The following is a 19,930-nucleotide window of genomic DNA, read 5'->3' on the forward strand; positions in this document are numbered from 1 at the left end:
GTCTGTGAGATATCGCTGTGGAAAGATATTGTAGTAGTTTTAACACTATTGTTATTACCTTTTAAATCATTTACCCAATAAAAATAAGGAGAAAAAAATCACAGCTGCTTGTACTTATGCTTTTCCTTAAAAGTGCTTTGGCCTGGTATGTTTCAACCAGTATGAGCTGCAGTTATCTATAAATAAACTACCTTCATTTTGCAAGAAAATAGGAGCTAGCGAGGGTCCAAATTAACCTTGGAAGATGCATTTTAAGCTTTTGAGCATGCATTGATATGAACTGGAAGTATAAAAGGGCAACTCAGAAGGGGAAAGCTGGAGTAACCATTCCTGGAGAAAAGTCACAGAGGGCATTTTTGCACAATTTAAAGCAGTTTCTAAAAATCAACAAAATGTACTTGGTATGTTACCTCTGTGGCATGTAACTTCAGCCTCCTGAATCATTTCAGTGGGCTTTTACCAGTTCACCCCGCCATCCTTTCCAATAGCATGAAAGGTGTTTCAGCATCCATATGGCTTCTGAACAGGCTTATCATATAAGCACACAGAAAATGGCTGTTCTGAGAAATATAATTCTACAGCCCCTTTGGGCCAGCAGTACTAGTTGCAGTTGTTTGTGGTCAGATACTCCACATTCTTACCCCTCCATGTTTGTGTCAGTTGTGACAAAAGGTCTCCCATATTTTGCATAAAAGCTAATTATTGAACATGCATCCATAGGATCAGAATTTGAGCTCTGCTCAGCTGAATTCCAAGAACATTTCCTCCAGCTGCTTTTAAAAGACAAAGTGGCAAGGGTCAGCTCTGCCGCTTCCCCTGTACTTCAAACGGCCTACATGACCGGAGTAGCTGTATTCCATGCCTATTGCACATCTAGACCTTGTCTTAAATTAATATTGATGCAACAGTAATCTGGTAACTAAAACAAGCTGACTCTCAAAGCCCAAGTCAAATTTCGGTTTACAAATTCATTTTCACAATCCAGAGCGCCTTGTAGGACTAAATTTATTACAGCATAACTTTTCCTGTGGAGCACAATTCACTTAACAATATTAATCCATGAAAGCCTATTGCCATAATATACACATTAATGCTGAAGGTGCCACAAGACTCTTTGTTCTGTTTGGTCCAACAGACAACACAGTTACTCCCTCTGGCAATTTCGCACTCCAGTTATTTGAAGGTAATGCATTACTCAACAGGCAGACACTATGCCATTGTGAAGCAGATGAAGGGATTAGAAGTGGCATGGCATAGCTGATGGGCTCTAAAAAGCTTAGAGGCTGTTTGTGGGCACAACACTGAATCACCATCTCTACCCTGGTTTTTGCTAGGAAAAGAGTTGCAATAAAAGTGTATAGCCATCAGCACTTTTTATTGTTTAATAGGCTTAAGGATGGATTTGTAATTTGATCCAGGAATTGATATGTCCAAGCCTTTTGAATCCTGGCCAAACTTTTCAGCCATCAGCCCACAAATGTCCAGAAATGGAAGCTACCTTTAGCTTTAGCATTGAAGTATAAAAAAATTAAATGACAAGTTATGCTGATAGCTTTAGGAATATTTATTTCCATTTAAATAAATATAACTAATGGCCCCAAGAACAGGATTTTATTTAGAGGCAAGATAGACACTTGAGACACAAATACAAACAAATCCCCATAAATCCAAGTACGCAACATATGTGTATTTGGAAATGTTACCTAATAGGTTTTTACTACATTTAAAAAAGATACAGTTTATAAAATTTAGCCTACTACAAACAACTGGGAGTAGTGGAAGAGAGGAAGGCTTTGTTGTCAGCGTCTGGAAGAGGAAAGAGGATGCACCACTGGTGGGTTACTGGTCAGTAGAGGCAGCCAAAAAAAAGCTTTGATGGTGGAATAAGCCTCTCTGAAAAGAAATGGAAGAGGAATCTGATCCAGAAGGGGGGGAAATAAATCAACAGCTTGGTTTTTACCAAACTGGCTGGAGCCACTACTGAGAAAGAAATGACAGGCTCAGATTAGTTGCAATTAAATACATTAAAAACCCATATTTGTCAACAGCAAAAAAAACATCGGATTTCCCTGTTTTGGATTATGGCCCCAATAGCAGGGGTAGATTAGCAATCTTCAACACATGAAAGAAACCTTTTGAAGATCATGGCTCTGACGTGCCCTCTTCAGTGCCTGCTTTTTTTTAAAAAAACCCTTAAAAACATCTTAATCACAGTTGCTGCACAAAAGGATAAAAAGTGTCATAACTGATACAAGTTAAACTTCACCCCCATCCTACCACACAACTATAAGTTTACAGGAAACCAGGGTGTTTTGGCATATACAGACTACTGGCATACAAAGCCCAGTCTATAGCACATTTCAAAAAGCTGGTTCTGAAAGAGGAATAACAGGGTTTACAAAACACTGAAGTATCAAATACAGAAATATATCAAAACCCTGATATAGGCCACAGAAAGATAGTAACAGCTACACTGAGGTACTCTGTAAACAGCCTTCCCCAGCTAGGAGCGTTCCAAACATCTGGGACTTCAACTCAGTTGTAGGCCATAACATCTGGAAGGCACCAGGATGAGAAAGGCTGCTCTAAAATGTTGAAGTGCACAACCACCGCCATCCCTAGTTTCTTATCTCTGGCTTTCCGAAACAGCAGCTACCGCTGAAAAGAGCACTACCCAACAGCCCTAGGGAGTGCTACAGCCTGAAAGATTATACAAGGAGCTACAAACACAAGAAAACAATACAACCAGAGTCTATACTGATACAGCCATACAATTTAAGTGGATATGTGGTAGTCCAAGATGTACAAGAGCCTCTGAGGAACAACAGCCATCCTAGGCTGCAACAGACTATGGCACCCTGTCAACCTACTGTTGCTTACTTCAAGCACCATTCCTTGAAGTGCTTTCCTCTGTTCTACATAAGCTATACTTTGCCTTGCAATGCTATGCCTTGAAAACTAGCTAGAGAAGCAACAAAGACAGTCCTTTAATTAGTTTTGGGGGGGAGGTAGGAGACCTTGTAATGAAATCTACAAGCTCCACCCCATGACTCTTCCAAAGTTTAGCCAACTTATGCCCCTACCTTCAATTAACAAGAGGACAACACAAAAAAGCATGGAAGATAAGGGGCCAACTCCCCTGTAATTCAAGCACTGGACAAAGGTATCTATCCACTTAGAAATTCTCCTCCAGGTCTCAATTATCCTCCTGGAAAGGAAAGGCCTTCTTGGAAAGTATGCATTTTTTAAGGTTAGGCTTTAGCTAGGATAGTGGCATAGAGCAGGGATGGAGAACTTAGGGCCTTGCAGATGTGATTGGACTCCCATTCCCATCAATCCCAGGCAGCATAGCCAATGGGCAACTGGAAGCCAGGAACATCTGGAAGGCAGCAGGTTCCTCATCCCTACCATAGTATCTTCTCCATTGGCTCAGAGACAACAGCATTACTCTGAACTAGTTTCTAGTAATTTCTAGAGCACTCTTGAACCCAGGCTCCTGTCTTAGAACCAATCGGCTTTTAGAAGTACTGAACATTAAAGGGAATGGGCCTGCCATTAAAAACAAAACACCAACAAAAAAAATTAGGAATGGTCTTTCTGGCTTTAAGAGAAGAAAACCCGAGTTGTGTAGACTACAGAAAGCAAGTTGTGTTGGGAGGAGCCTTCAGCAGAGAAGCTATTTTTGCTGAATGAAGTTAGCCAACTTTTGTGACTAGCCACGGTGTTTATCTGGAGAGGGTTATGCCGAAGCACTTTTGTTCTGCGCTGACTAGCAAAGGGGAGGGTGGGGAAACAAAGCATTGCACTTTTTTAAGAGTGTCAAGTCACTTTCAGGGAGAATCCCAAGCACTGACTAAAGTAGTCAGAAAGCCCCAACATGTTTGCTAAAAGCGCTGAGAAAAGGTAAGGCAAGAAGATTAGGCCCTTTGTGGATGAGCAACATGGCCCAGGATTGGAAGATGCAGACCACTCTCAACCCAGAGTTTTCACTCAAAACCTAGAAAGCAACAGTTATCGTTCATGCTCCAGGGAGGGGCTGACAGAGCTAGGTAAAAGTACAGAAAGATCATCACTGTGGACTAGGGAGCTTCACTGAGATCAAAGAGAGAAACCTACCCCTGGTAATTCTAAAAAAATTAAAAAAAGGTGAAGCATATTTATTGTTTAAAAATTTCAAGCTTTTGTACGTTTTTATACTGCTGAGTACTGAATTATTGTCCACTCACACATGATAAGGGATTACAGCTATGCTAGGAGTTTCACTGTCTGTATACCTCTGTTTAAATAAACCATAAGATTCACCAGAGCAACTGCAAAGAGCAACCCTGGACAGAATTACTGAATATCAGCCAAGACTCCCTCTTCTCTCCGTTGGTGCTCTGCCAAAAACAGAAAATAGACATAGGGAACACAGGGCTGTGAACAGGAACTCATCAATGTGCATTTCTGATAGATTCATTGCAGTAAAGAGTATTCACAGTAATAACATATACAAAATCCCTCACACTACAAAGAGTCCCCCCGAAAAGGTGTACAAAGGCAGAAGTCCAGGATGCTCTTCAATTTATGCCAAATTGCAGTTAAAGTTTCAAGTTTTGGTCAAGTGGAGCAAAATCCTCAAATAGTGTCCTTTGCAATTCCTTTGCAGGTCTTACAAATCCCCCCCACCTTCCCTTGTTTGAGTGAACGAGCTATAATGTTGACCCCTAAGGCAAGTTCTCTCTTCTTGAGGTATTGGTGGCCCGTTGGAGAAATACACCTGGAGGAAATATGGCAGTTGTTACATCCTGCTTTTCACAACTAAGGCGATGCAACTGGAGGAATCTGGGAGGAGGGGGCCAGGAGAAAAAATGTTTGAAACACTGTCGCTGCAGGAACTGTCTGAAACTGTGCCCATTAGGCAGAGTTGCTTTTCAGAAGAATACAGTCAAAGTTTCATTTCTCTCTTCAAATCTGGACTAACACTGGAAAGGTAATACAAATCGTTGTTATTCTTCACCAGCAATCTCGCTTCCCTTTTTGCACCTCTGCTCAGTCAAACCAGCTAGTTCTTCATGGGAACGGTTAATGCAGCTGAACATAATCCCATCAGAAGTGTTTAAATAAATGCCATCGTTAATTTTATATATGCTTCAATTTGCAGCAAGATTGTAATTCCATATAACCGAAACTGACAGTGAGAATTATTCCTGTCCAGGCACTGCTTGCAACAAGGGCATGGCACCCCCATAATTCGACCCCTACATTTCCACCTTCATTGGTTAATGTAGAAGAGTAATCTGCAGGCTGGCAGCAAATATGGTGGAATCTGAGCATGCTGGAGCCAAAATCCACTGTAGCTTAGAGTTTATTTTTAGTGAGCGATTGTTCCCCAGTGTTTCAACCAGCTTGAACAGAACCCTGCTAATTTGTGCTGGTAATAACGGGACTCCAAACATACTGATACATTAATGATTATGGGGAGAGCAAAAACACCCAGAATAAGCAGAAAGAGTAAACTACAAGATGTTCAATGCCCACAAGGACAAAATAAACTGCATTCTATTGGTAAATGTAAGAACCACACCTTTACAGGATAGCTATTAAAAAGGAGTAACCACAGAAGAGCGATTGAACACCAAGATTTGGGAGACACAGGAACACTTCACGTCTGAACAGTCCAAAGTGCTGTCAAAAAAGCAGGAACTGTGCTGTAAGTGAATGTCACCCTCTCGGTGGATAAGGCCACAAGTTTTGCCATTAGCTATGGGCAGTGAAAAATCAGTAGTTGGGTGGTAATTGGAGGGAACATCTTATTTTGAAACAGAAGGAACTATTAATGCATGGTCCTTTTCTCTTCCCTTTCTTCTCCAGCATGGCCACCAGTCCTTTTCCGCTTCTCATAAAAACACTTCCTTCCAAGGAGAAGCCTCAGTATACTTTCTTAGCTGGGAGTCGAAGCAATTCTGCGCAGAACTTAAAGACAGGGACAGCACTATAGAAGACACCGCTTATGAGTTTCCCATGAATCATAGTCATGATCGTCTGGTGGCCAGATGCCCAAATTCTATACCAAGGGCCATAGAAAGGATCCGAGATAGCAGGGCAGAGGATATTGTTCAAATTCACTTGTGTGACCTGTGAGGAGAAGGGGGGGGGAGGATGCTTTACCAATATTCACAGGAACCAATCTATTTGCCCAACTCCCTTAGTAACCAAGAAGCAGCAAGCCAGTCACGCCTCCCATGGCTGTTAATGGGCACAGGGGATGGGGAACAGCAGCTGGCCAGAGGAGCTCCAAAAAAGATCTGCGATTTGGAAGCTCCTGTGGTCAAAGCCACACATATTAGCCAGGCAGTAAGTCACTGTTAACTAGAAACCTGTGCATGCATTAGCCACTCATACACCATGATCCGCTCCATTTCTTTTTTCAACTACTGGCAGGCAATATAACAAACATGAATGTTCACTCACCAGTCCCAGAATTTGTAAAATACTATAGTGATAGACAAACATCAGTCCAGTGGATAGTAAAGCCCACCAGAAATTGCAAGATGGCTCAGGAGTGTAGACACCTATAAGAAACAGGGAGAGGCGGGCAGAGAGAGAGAGAGAGAGAGAAAGGAAAAGTCAATGTTCCATTGGATTACTATAGTTCCAAATAACTGCAGTACCTCTTTAATGAAGTTCCACCATCAGCAGGAGGAAGTAGGATATGGAGAGGACTGCACCATTTCCTGGTCTGCAACAATTAGGAGGTGCCACAACCCTTACCTCCAAAAAGTGGTGAACATATTAAGAAAATATTAACATTATCAGCAGACTCTTGATTTTATGCCAGGTATATTTTCCATAGGCATGTGCGCGCACACGCACACACACACAGAGTTACAGGTCCTGCAGCCTTCCAAGTCAGATAGTATGAATACGTAACCAACAAAAAGAGGTATTGGCTTCCATTGCAACTTGGAATGTCGGCTGCTGGGTTGGAAAAAGCTTGGAGTCGATGTGTGGTTGACCCAGGGCAAGAGTGCCACATGATTCTGCTAACCAACTGCCTCTAATCCACTCTTGCTGTACAACTCTTGCTGACAGCCAGTGTGGTGTAGTGGTTAGAGTGTCAGACTGGGACCTGGGAGACCAGGGTTCAAATTCCTGCTCAGCCATGAAGCTCACTGGCTGACCTTGGGCCAGTCATTGTCTCCAAGCCTAACTTACCTCACAGGATTGTTGTGAGGATAAAATTGGGAAAAGGAGAACCATGTCTGTATGTCACCTTGACCTCCTTGAAGGAAAGGTGGAATATAAATGTAACAGCAATGACAACAACAAATTTTTACTACCACCACCACCTACTAGCACATAGAGAAGTTAGCTTCTCTATGTGCAACACAGCAGTCCAGTGCTGGACTCTATCTCCCATCAGTCCCAGCTAGAATGGCCAATGGTCAGGGCTGATGGAAGGGGTAATCCAGCAACATCTGGAGAGCACCAGGTTGGTTACCCCTGCCCTACAGTCACTTAATTAAGGTCCTCCAGCACCTTAAAGACAATGTATTATGCCGGCATAAGCTTCTGTGGGCTGTAGTCCATGAAAGTTTATGCCAAAATAAATGTGGAAGTCTTTCAAGGTGCCACAATACTCTTTGTTGTTTCAACAAAGAAACATATTCATGGGCTCTGTTATCATCAGACCTTCCTGGTTTAGGCAAAGCTGCCTAAGTATCGCAGGAGTCAATGCAATCTACCCAGCCATAGCTCCTCAAAGGCAGGTATTGACCACTGAGCACCTTGACTTCCCAGGAGAGAGACAGAGAGGTGGCCACGTGCATTCAGAGGGAAGGAGGCAGCTTTCAAGCACAAGCAGCTTACCAGCTTTCTCAGCCAGTGGGTGGCCGAAGGTCAGCACAAGCTTGGGAGAGGCAGCATGAAAAGCAGAGTACCAGACTCTGGAGAATCCACAGAAACCCAAGGAGCAGAGCTTGGAAAAGTTACTTTTTTGAACTACAGCTCCCATCAGCCTAATCCAGTGGCCATGTTGCCTAGGGCTGATGGGAGTTGTAGTTCAAAAAAGTAACTTTTCCAAGCTCTGCCAAGGAGTCAGCACATACTTCTTTAACAGAAACAGTTAATGACAGGAATGCTTACTGTGCGAGGGGAAGGCTTATCAATGTGGCTTCTAAATACATTACTCTATTCCCCCCCAAATGCAAATTAATTTGTGCAGGCTGTTCTTGCAGACACTAACAGTAAAGGCCAAGCCAGCTCTGCACTGAACACTGCCTGTTACTGGCAGGTGTCATACATGGAGGCAGAGATGGGGGAGAAATTTGATTCGGTTTGCATTGAAAGCTGGATCTATCAAGATTTGCACTTGCTGGAAAAAATATGAGGACTATGAGCCATCATACACTATTTCAATTCTGTGATGCTTTTTCCCAACGAAATCATGTTTACAAAAATGCATACATTAGGAGAAAGCATGCATAAAAATGCATATACTGTTTTTACTGTTGTGAACCGCCCAGAGAGCTTCAGCTATGGGGCAGTATAGAAATTTAATAAATAAATAAATAAATATACATAATTGTGAAAATAACATGCAAGAATGCATTATTTTAGGGGAAATTGTGTGGAATAAAGTGGACATTAGTTAAACCTGCATACAAAAGTGTATTTATCAGGAGAAATTCACACTAAACTGCTGATGGAGTTTAATGAGGATTTTGTTCAAGTGAAAATTACTGAAGAAATGTGAGGAACTGAATTTAAGATTGGAAAAAGTGATAACCTGAGAGAACTGAAATTGACAGATCGTTCCATCCCAACTTGCGGGTAAAATGGAACACTTCCACAGAGGTCCTTGCAATATACAAACCATCTTGATACACACACCTCGCCTGTCATAGTGCTAAAAGAGAATCAGGAGATGGCAGAGAAACTTTCTTTGCTGTACAAGACGTTGGGACACACACCAATTTTTATGGAAAGACAGGATGCTAGCCTAGATGAAGCTTTGATCCTCTCATAGGGCTCTACTTATGTTCCAAGGGTATTTTATTAGTATACAGACCAGGCTCACAAGTTTTGTCTATGTGCCAGCCAGCCTGTAGCTAGTAGAAACTGCCCCCAAAGGCTCCTAGCTTGCCCCTGGTTTCCAGCATAAATATATCTCTATTTTTAAAATTCTGCAATTAAACTGAGCATGCTCAGGATAGTTCCTAGCAAACATGCATGTTTCAGCCAGCTGGAGAAAAAAACCCCAAAATTTTGTTTTTCAAACACCATTTGCACTCTTCAGTCTTTGGTCTTTAATTGCTTATCTCCAGACTGAAATGCTTTCTCTAGACAAGGCTGAAAGTCATTGTGAATCAATTAGCAAGGATCCATAAATACTGGTGGTAAAAGCAAGGTGAGGATGGGGAGGGAAGGGAAGACAGAAAGAACTGAAACAAGTTTTGTTTTGAGTATATTTTTATAGATTGATTGCACTTACAGATCACTTTTCATCAGATCTTGACTCCAAATGGGTTTTCTTCCCCTCTTGGATGTCCCTCATAGCCTCTAGTTAAGTTTCACTTCCTTCAACATCATCCCCTTTCTTCCCGTAGCCCAAATTTCCTCACCGCTGCTGTGTCCTTTGTATGACAGGAGTTCAGTAACCAGAAGGACCAGCTTTATGCAAAACATGCAAAACTGCACATTTGGATGTCTGGAATCCAATGCACAATATCCTAATTCCTTCAGCATTTAGTGTTAAAAATAAAGTTCATCACTGCCATGGATTATATTTTTCTCCTGATCATAGATGCCTTAACAGCACAACTCAGCTGTTTGTCAGGGCACAGAGCTTAGCAGTGCAATGCCCATTCAGAACTCAATTTCTTCCTTTACACATCTCGATGTGAACAAAAATGACACACAACATTGCGAATGTTTGCTAGGAAGATGCACTTCCTCATCCCAGACTGAATTTTTAAAGGTTGATTGTATCAGAAAGGAGATAGGATGAAATGGCCCATACCAGAGAAAACAGTACTTTCCAGCTTAAGAATGAGCAGAATTTGTCCAAGATGGCGGCACAAAACACACTTTGCCGTTACTGCTAGCTAGGAACTGTCTGCATTCCCATCTCTTGTTAAATCTATACTGTTTTGACATTAAAATCAAGTAAGAACCACAACAAACAAGAACTAATATATTCATCCGACAACTTATTTAGAAGGAGCAAGCCCTACTCATCTCACTTTAAAGAATGAGCACAACAAAGGCCACTGACATATCGAACCACCCTCCCAATTAAAAAACATGGGTAGCATTCAACCCTAGTCCTACTCAGAGCAGACCCATTGACTGTGGGTCTACTCTGAGTAGGACTTCACTGAATACAACCCCATAAGCCTGTGTAAATAGGAATGTTTATTATGATGATGGCAATTTCCAGTTTGCATCTGTATTGGAACTATTTTTAACCTGCCCTGGGAGCTTATGGTAAAGGGAAAGCAAAAAATCAATTAAATAAATAAACTGATACACCACTTAAGCAAATCTCCAAGTGGCTTACAACACAGGTTAAGTTCTTAAATAAAAGACAAAAGACAAATAATAGCAAAACAAAAACCCACCTACGACATTCTATAAAACACAATTAACAACTAAAGAGAGCAACCTCTATAGAATCGGAAAAAACATGACACATAAAAACCAGCTGCACAAAATACAAGAAAAATTCCACATTGTGAAACATAACATAAACAGCTAGGACAAAATGTCCTCTAAATCTCAAGAAATAAAATACTATAAATGAAAATCAACTAAGAAGTACAAATCCCACATTTATAAACAACATGACTGATAACTAGGCAAAAGAAAAATCAACTCGGTCTACCCAACCACCATATGGCCCAATCAATCATACAATTAAACAAACTAATCCAATTAAATTCCAAACCCCTTAGACTGCAACAAACAGAGCTTAATCAAACTATGGTGGAGAGTGGGTAAAATCTTATAAATACATCATGCAACTGTGTCATCAACCGGCTTGCTTCTCTTACACTCCTGGGCTTCAGTGCCCAGCCTCTTCAACTGGCACAATTAATGAACTGTGGCTTCATGCAAAAACAAAACAAATACCCAATGAGCCAACAACATCCTCTTCGACAGAAAAGGGAGTTCTGGCTCCTCCTTCTGGCCAAGGTGAACCAGGAAGCCACATACACAAGTCTTAAACCTAAGAGCACTTTCCTATACAGAGGCTGCCTACACGCCATACACTGAAAGCACATGACTTCCCCCAAAAGAATCCTGGGAGCTGTAGTTTGCTGGGGTGCTGAGAAATGTAGCTCTATAAAGGGGTAAACTACAATTCACAGGATTCTTTGGGGGAAGCAACATGCTTTACATGTATGGTGTGGGTACAGCCAGAGGCACAGAGGAGCTTTTGCTTGAGGCGAGTTGTGATGCAACTGTAAGATTGCCTAAACCATCATTTGTACCGCTGTTCTTCTGCTGTCTTTTTCACACAAGCACAGATGTTAACATGTGATTTAAGTCTCGCGTGTGAAAATGCCCTAAGGATAATCGGCAAGTGACATAATCAGTAGCATTAAGTGGTGAAACCACTGCTGGACTGTACCATTGGATTGGATGTTTCAGTGTTACTCCACACAAAACAAAAGCAAAACAACAAAAAATCTCCCAACACCTACAGAGCTAGCAGGAAGAAAGTCAAGGCAGAACCCCAGGAGACCATTCACACATGCAATTCCCATCTGAAGTTAAAAGTGACAGAGCCCAGCAACTGCTGAAGCACATGACTGCTGTGTGTATCTCGCTTTCAAAGTCAAGAAGGGGAGTTCTTTGTATTGTAACTGACAATGCTTCAAACATGCTAAGTACAATTAAACTAATGAATGCAGATAATGAAGGTGACCAACAGCTAGAAGAACACTTCAGAGATATAGGAATGTTTGAAACTGAAGAGCACACTCCTGCAACTGAGGAACTGAGGAACAAACTGAAGTTGCTACAGAACAACAACAAAATTTGTTATTACCATTTATGAAGGAGTCGGAGTCGCAGACAGACAGTAGAAAAATAGAGGAGTCGGAGTCAAAGGTTTGGTGTACTGACTCCACAGCCCTGGCTGCTGGGACATTGCACCCCTTATCCCCCAGGACCAACATCATGGCAAAACCACCCACCTGGCCCTATCCATCAGCCAGAGAAGGAGCAGCTACAGGCAGCTTGCTTCCCCACATGATAAATAATACTCTTCACCCCTGCTAGTTGTCTGAGGACTGCAGACTGAGATGGAAACACACTCTAGCCCCATCCATTGGCTAGGGCAGTAGTGGGGAATCTTTTCAGCCCAAGGGCCACATGGCAGTGGTGGGCGAGGCCAGAGGGGAAAGCAGCAGATGAAAATTTTACCTCTGTACAGTAGGCTATTTTACAGACAAATACACCCCTCTCTACCAGCAGCCATCTCGCCAGCCACTTCCCTCTTGGAGAATCTCCTGCTCTTCGGCTGCAGAGCGGTTTTCCTCCCCATCCTGCCTGGCCTGCCCAGTCATCAGCTGTGAATTTTAGGTGGGAAGTTTGAATCCCCTGCCTTCTCTTGGGCTGCATGCCTGAGTGGCTTCCCAGGCAGGATGGGGGGAAAACCGCTCTGCAGCCAAAGACTGGGAGATTCAAACCTCCAGCCCAGGCAAGCGCTGCCTCTGTAAACACGCTGCATGCTGCATGATGTTTGGCTGGAATGTCTGGTTTTGGGGGGTCCCCTCCAGGTCTGCAGCTAATTTACCTTAATCTCTGGATTCTCATCTTCAATTTAAAAAAAAAAAACAAGTTTCTAGGTCGTCTGGTTCCCGAGATATACACCAAAACATCAGTCCCCCCACGACTGTTTAATCTGTTTTTTAACCGATCTGTATAGCAGCTTTTAGCCAGAGCTTGGAAAAGTTATTTTAAACTACAGCTGCCATCAGCCCCAGCCAGCATGGCCACTGGACTGGGCTGATGGGAGTTATAGTTCAAAAAAATAACTTTTCCAAGCTCTGGCCTCTAATCCCACCCTTTCAGGATTGTAGCCAATAAGGGGAGCCAGGCTTGTGATTTGTTGACCCAGGCAGTGCTTATTGGAATTAAGAATGTGTTACAATACCTTAACCCTCTCCCAATTATTTTTGTGAAAGTTGGGTACGCCGGTAAAATCAATGTCTCAAAAGGGGTACGTGCATGTTGAAAGTTTGGGAAACACTGGTATATAAATAAAGGTGAGAAAATACTTATTAAGCAGAATAAACAGTGAAAATAAAAAACATGGGCTGAGTTACAAATTGTGCTAGAAAATATTCTCCCTTTCTTACTGGAATACAAGGAGTTCTGGCTGATTTCCAGTGGGTTAAGCAGGAATTCATGCTTTCCAAGTAATAGTCCTACTACATCTGGCACTCGCCAGTCTCTTAGAATCCATGTAGGTGGACTAGATGCTGGCAACAGTTCTTGAATCTTGTACTGCCAAGGCACCATTTGTCAGTTGAGATCCTTCAGTGGCATTTGCAATGCAAAGCTGAGACCAACTGCCTACAACTTGGCGTATATCCAAGGCCACACCAGGTTTTACAAGGGAACCTAGTCAAACTGAAGTTCATTGTTCTCAGGTCAGCACTGGAGGGCAGCAGATAGCCATAAACCAGTAAGAAGCCGGCCCATCCTAATGTAAGACAGGAGTCTTCAGATAGGGGTGTCACAGTCACACGCTTGACATTTACTCCCAAAGTCAGACCAACAAAGAAGTGCTTTACAGAAGGCTAGGGATAGGAGAGAAATTCAATTCAGATCGCATTTAAAGCTGAATCTATCAAATTCACACTTCTCAAAACACTGAGAGCTAAAGCACAACAAAACACTAACTAAATGCAACCTGTCTTCCAAGTTCTCTAGGGCAACCAATTTGCCCTTGTTTACATTTTCTTCCTTTTATTAAATAACATTCAGATGAGACTGCTGCAGTTTTACGATGAGTTGAAATATGATTTATATGTGTGTGTGTGTGTTTTATTGTTATGAACTGTGTATTTTTATTGAGGTTTTATTGTTCTTTGCCCCAAGACTTTAGGATATGAAGTATCCTATAAATAAATTAATATAATAAAACACATAAATGAAGCATACACATGCTGCCAACAGAGTTTCAGCAGGCGCCTTCTGCTTTAACTTTTAAGCACCTGCTGAAAGCCTTTCTGTTCCGCCAGGCTTATGCAAGAAATTGAGAACATACTTTTTTCGCAACAATTGAACTTTGTTTTTTAGTGTATTTTTAATTTGTTTTAATTCTTTCGTAGTTGTTGTTTTAAACATGCTATAAACTGCTTTGATTTTTTTTAACAAAATAGCGGTACACAAATATTTTTATAAATAAAATAAATGAACAAAACATAAAGCATGGAAGGAAAAACGTTACACTGTAAGAGGATCTTATTTTTTTTTTGGAATGTAAAGGTGGTTGCTCTGGAGAACTCGGAAGACAGGATACATTTAATCAGAGTTTTCCTTCCCAAGTGTCAAATGGAATAACATGCCTAGGAACAGAGGAAAAAATTGGTACAGTCCACATTTGGAAGCCAAGAGACTTAATTTGCTGGTCCTAAACGTCTATGCAGATTGCAACACAGCTAACAGATTGGAACACTTCTCCAAATTTTAGGCAGTTTATGGTGGGGTGTTTTTTTTTTTAAAAAAAAGTGTATAAAAGTGCCTATTTTATAAGAAATGCATTGGAAAGCATACTAAAATGAATGTTCAAAAAAGAATTCAAGCCATGGCTGCAAAGGAAGAACCAGCACCAGGCTCCTGATTCCTCCTTTTCAGTTTGGTACTACATCCTCACCTGCCCCATACCTGATCATAGGATGCCACGTGATGGACAGCTGGTCGCAGTTTAGGCCAACCAGCCTTGCAGGCTGAATGGGGAAGCCTGGCCAGCCTAATGAGGACAGAGGTTGCCTACCACTACTTCGGGAGAAGAAGTTGTATGAAATATATACATAAGAACGCAGGAAGCTGCCTTATAGTGAGTCAAGACATTGGTCCATCTAGTTCAGTACTGTCTACAATGACTGGCAGCGATTGTCCAGGGTTGCAGAAAGGAGTCTCTCTCAGCCCTACCTGGAGAGGTCGGGGATCCGACCTGCAAATGCAATCATGCAAAGCAGATGCTCTACCTCACGGTATAATTTGAGTGCAAATTGGGGGGGGTGTTAAAAGCATCCTTAAACACACAGACACACCACATACCTCCTTTCTGTAGCAGATAGATGGGGACAATGTACAACATGACATGCTGGATGTAATAGACCTCCAGTTCAAAAGGTAGCTGCGGAGAGAAGGGGAAACGAAATGGTTAATTATTTTGTCTTAATGAACACAAAGGCTCATCTAATGCAACAGTCTGTTTACACAACCAGCTACCCCAATGGGAAGCCCACAAGCAGGACCTGAATACAAGAGCACTCTCCCCTCCTGCAGTTTGCAGCAACTGGTATTCAAAGGCATACTGCCTCCTACAATGGAGGTTCATAGGGCTTTCGTGGTAAGAGGTATTCAGAGGTGGTTTACCATTGCCTTCCTCTGAGTTTGGGTGCATCTTAGTCTGGTGTCTCAGCTTTGACCACCAGAATAATGCTGGGAAAAACAGAAGGGAGTAGAAAAAGAGATGGATTGATTCCATAAAGGAGCCGCAGACCTGAACTTACAAGATCTGAACAGGGTGGTTCACAACAGATGCTGTTGGAGATCGCTGATTCATAGGGTCACCATAAATCATAGTCAACTTGAAGGCACATAACAAGAACAAACAATGGGGTAGGTCGGGGGTTGGCCCTCCAGTTGTTACTGGACTATAGTTCCCATCATGCCTGACCAAGTGGCTGGAGCTGATGGGAACTGGAGTCCAACTACACCAGGAGAGCCACAGGTTCTCTACCCCCAAGGTAGAACATAGTCATAATTTATTTACTGAATCACATTTGGAAATAGCCACTTAGGAGATATTTCAGTTCACTTTTGGCTATTGGGGGGGGGACGACTTCTCAGCTATTTATACAACATGTACAAATTAACATGACATAGTTCTTTAGTTTTGTGTACTAAGTCACACATCAGATAAACATGCTAAATCAGATCTCCATCAAGTTAAGGGACCAGGAAAAAATCTGGAAAGGTTTCCAATTTAAAAATTTCCAAGAACTTCACCAATGCTTTTGAGTGACTAGTTCAAGAGTCACTATGGTCTCAGATCCTGGCAGATGAAAAGCAAAAAGCTTTTGAGTCCTCAATCCTGACTGAGGATACTGACAAATATCAAGGTTGTGAACACACCAGTCACCTACAGCAAAGCATTTACATTGGCCACACCTGGAGGGAGAAAGGGTTGATCTGCCAATCAGTTGCAAAATCTTTTTGAAGCTGAATTTGAAGAAAAAAAAACAAGCTGATCCTACCCGGTTTTACAGTAACAAGGGATGGGATTTGACTAGCATCATGTGTCCCCATTTTCAGAAGAGAGAGGTGGAACCAGCAGAACAGTGAATATGTTTCTACCTCAAGTGTCAATTCTGAGGCACATTCACACAATTACGGTCAGGAGTTTATTTGCACATTTAACAGCTTGTGAAAGCCACACTATATTCAGACAGGAAACCATGTAATTACTGTGACAACAAGTTCCTTTTAATGTATTCCTATTCACACAAGTTGCTTCTGCATTTCAAGCTTGTCATTAATGTGTTTCCTGGTTGTCACTGGGGATTAGAAATTGCTCGGAAGTGAACAAGTGGCAACTCAGAGCCTCCGATTTGCAGGACATCGCCAAGGAAGCATTTAGCCACTTTTTAAAAAAAGAAAGTGCATTGAACAAGATCAACACCAACTCTCATTAATTATGGGAGCCAGTATTTTCATGCATGGTTACTCTTATTTTGATTTCCAAGGAGTTCAGCTGTTTAGATTGTTGACAAGGACCAAGCGGTCCGATCACATAACACTTGTTCTGGCACGCTTGCACTGGCTGCCAATATGCTTCCGGGCCAGATTCAAAGTGTTGGTATTAACCTATAAAGCCTTATACGGCATGGGACCACGATATCTGTTGGAACGCCTCTCCCGATATGAACCCGCCCGCTCACTGCGTTCTGCTTCGAAGGCCCGGAGGGTGGTGACAAGATCTAGGGCCTTCTCAGTGGTGGCCCCCGAACTGTGGAACAGTCTCCCCAAGGAGGTACGCTTGGCGCCGACACTGCTATCCTTTCGGCGGCAAGTTAAAACCTTCCTCTTTCCCAATGCATTTTAACTTAAGTTATTGATTTTTCATTTGTTGTAATTGATTTTAGACGGTTTTATTGTTATACGTTTTTATTGTATTATATTGTGTATCTTAGTATTTTTGTTGTTCACCGCCCAGAGAGCTTCTGCTAGTCGGGCGGTATAAAAGTTTAATAAATAATAAAATAATAAATAATAATATAGATTTCATGCTGAATTGATTGGCAAAATTGAAAGGAGGGGATTAGCAAAGCTCTGCACATTGGCAGGGGGTCCAGTGGATTTTTGTTTTGCCTTGGACCTTCAGTCAGAATCTGTAAATGGGAACTAGCAATGAGACACCCTTGCAAGACTCTGAATCTGATTTTTCTAGATCAGCTTTCCCCAACCTGGTACCATCAGGATGTTGTGAACTACAACTGCCCAACAGCCCCAGACAGCACAAGCCTGGACAGCTCCAGGTTTGCTGTCTGGGGCTGCTGGGCAGTTGTAGTTCAAACCATCCCGATGGTACCAGGTTGGGGAAGGCTGGCCTAGACATTCCTTGGAAATGGGTGTATTTTAATCCAACTTTATGCCAATGTATGCAACAGCAATTTACCGTGGAAAACAATGGGAAAGAATGTAATAGTCAACATAGAAAAGGGAAAGGAGGGAGAAAGAAAATAGGAGGGAGAATGAATTTCAAGCACAAATTTGGAATTCCCAGGATGTCCTGGGAAGCCGGGGGGAGGGGGGAGCCAAATGGCGGTCCAAGTTGAACTGACTGAATGGGCCTTACAGTGGCCTCATTCGCAATCTAACACTAAGCCAAATTATGGCTTAACATAAATTGCAGCTGCTTTACTCCTCCACCACTTTTGCTGCTGCTCCGGCAGGAATTAAGGCATAGTTTGGCTTGGCGTTATGTCTGAACCCGGGCTCATAGTTTACCTCATTCCAAAATTGCACCTTGCTCCAAACTGCAAGTTGTAACCAAGATTTGTTTGAAGCTAGACAAACCGCAAGCCCAGGTTCAGATGAAATGCTAAGCCAAATTATAGGTTGACCGCAGTTATCCATGCATTGGTATCCTCTAGGCTGCATTACTGCAATGCATGCTATGTGGAGCTACCCTTGAGGTTGGTCCAGAAGCTGCAGCTGGTGTAGAACATGGTAGCTACTTTGCCTGTGGGGGGAAACTATGCCAGCATATTACACCTGACTTGCACTGGCTGCCAGTCTACTACTGGCACAAGCTCAAGTTGTCGTACTAACCTGAAAGGCCCTATACAGGTTACTTGAAAGGCTACCTTAGCCCTTATACCCTCAATAGGTCACTGCGTTTTGCAAGAAAGTTTCTCCTAAAGATCCAAAGAGGGAATAAGCCCAAGTAACGTGGAGCAGGGCCTTTGGTGTGGCTGCCCCTGTTCTGTGGAACAGCATTCTTGCCAAGACGTGATAGAGCACACTCTATCTGCACTTTCCAGAAACAACTGGAGCCTTTTTTTTCCCAACAAGCTTTCCTAGCCGGATGATCTGCCCCAGGTGTCATCATTGTATTTTTAAAAAAACGCATTTGCTGTTATTTTCTATGCTGTTTTCAACTCTCTTTTTTAACCATTTCTATTATATATTGTACATTGCCTATGTGGAAGAAGAATCAGCAGCAGCAGCACTACCATCATCAGGTCCTGGTGGTGCTGCAAGAGCAGGGGAGCAGCCAATCGACTGCTATTTTCTCACTGTACTCCGGCACACTTGTTTGTTCATGCTAAACCATAGTTTGGCTTAGTGTTACGTGCAAATCAGGCCTTTGTCACTCTTCCCTCTAATGCAGCCAAGCAGAACTGTGAAGTTTCATGAAAGTTACAAAATATTTTAAAAACTCAGGTATTGGGGGGGTTTTGTTTTCTTTTACAGTGTTTAACCTGTGTTTTCTAAGAAATGAATCAGAGTTTGTGAGAGTTCCCTCAGCAAAAAAAAAAAAAGGTGGTTTCTAAATTCACATACGTATTAGTCAAGTGACTACTAAAAAAAATTACAAGCTAGCAATTATTTTTTTTAAAGAAAAAAGTACTTTAGTGAACTTATTTGCAAGGATACTCATTATGCCACAGATTGGCAAAAGGTAGATTGGGACCTCCTGGTGGATCTCTGTGTGACTTTCAGTAGATCAGCAAGAGGCTTTGGCTCCCAATGGTTTAACAACAGCAACAACAAAAAGGGTTTTCCCCCTAAGCTAGCTTGCTAAAACAAAGAAACCTGAGGGGCAGAGATCAGGAGTGGATTAGTATTAAAGGCATTTGAGAGCAGTCCTAGCCCTCAAAACAAATTGCTTAATTCTAAGTGTAGAGATGTTTTCCATGTGCCATCATTTTGCATCCAGCTTTGGTTTGCAGATCTCAAAGGTATAGTAAAAATCAAAGTAGATCCATCAAGCCTGAAGCCTGCCCACCCTTGCTTTATTCATTCATTCATTATTGCATTTATATCCCACCTTTCCTCCAACGACCTCATGGTGGCATGTATGTTTCTCCTCCTTCTCCATTTTATCCCCACAACAACCCTGTGAGGTAGGTTAGGCTGAGAAACAGTGACTGGCCCACAGTCACCCAATGAGCTCCATGGCTGATTGGGGATT

The 19,930-nt window shown here is 42.2% G+C and overlaps 1 protein-coding gene across 3 annotated transcripts in view; it reads right to left on the reverse strand.

Annotated features, from left to right (window-relative positions):
• Nucleotides 1–3,866: 3,866 nt before the first annotated feature.
• The window catches only part of TMEM164 (transmembrane protein 164), a 55,983-nt gene continuing 39,919 nt past the window's right edge, over nucleotides 3,867–19,930 (reverse strand). For all 3 annotated transcript variants that reach the window (XM_061598568.1, XM_061598566.1, XM_061598567.1), the window contains 3 exons: nucleotides 15,283–15,361; nucleotides 6,454–6,554; nucleotides 3,867–6,117 (listed from right to left, as the gene is read on the reverse strand). In XM_061598568.1, coding sequence (XP_061454552.1) covers nucleotides 5,911–6,117; nucleotides 6,454–6,554; nucleotides 15,283–15,361 — 387 coding nt within the window. In that variant the 3' untranslated portion in view covers nucleotides 3,867–5,910. The remainder of the gene's footprint in view (nucleotides 6,118–6,453; nucleotides 6,555–15,282; nucleotides 15,362–19,930) is intronic.

This window comes from Rhineura floridana, chromosome 16 (genome assembly GCF_030035675.1).
Source record: "Rhineura floridana isolate rRhiFlo1 chromosome 16, rRhiFlo1.hap2, whole genome shotgun sequence".
Taxonomy (NCBI): domain Eukaryota; kingdom Metazoa; phylum Chordata; class Lepidosauria; order Squamata; family Rhineuridae; genus Rhineura; species Rhineura floridana.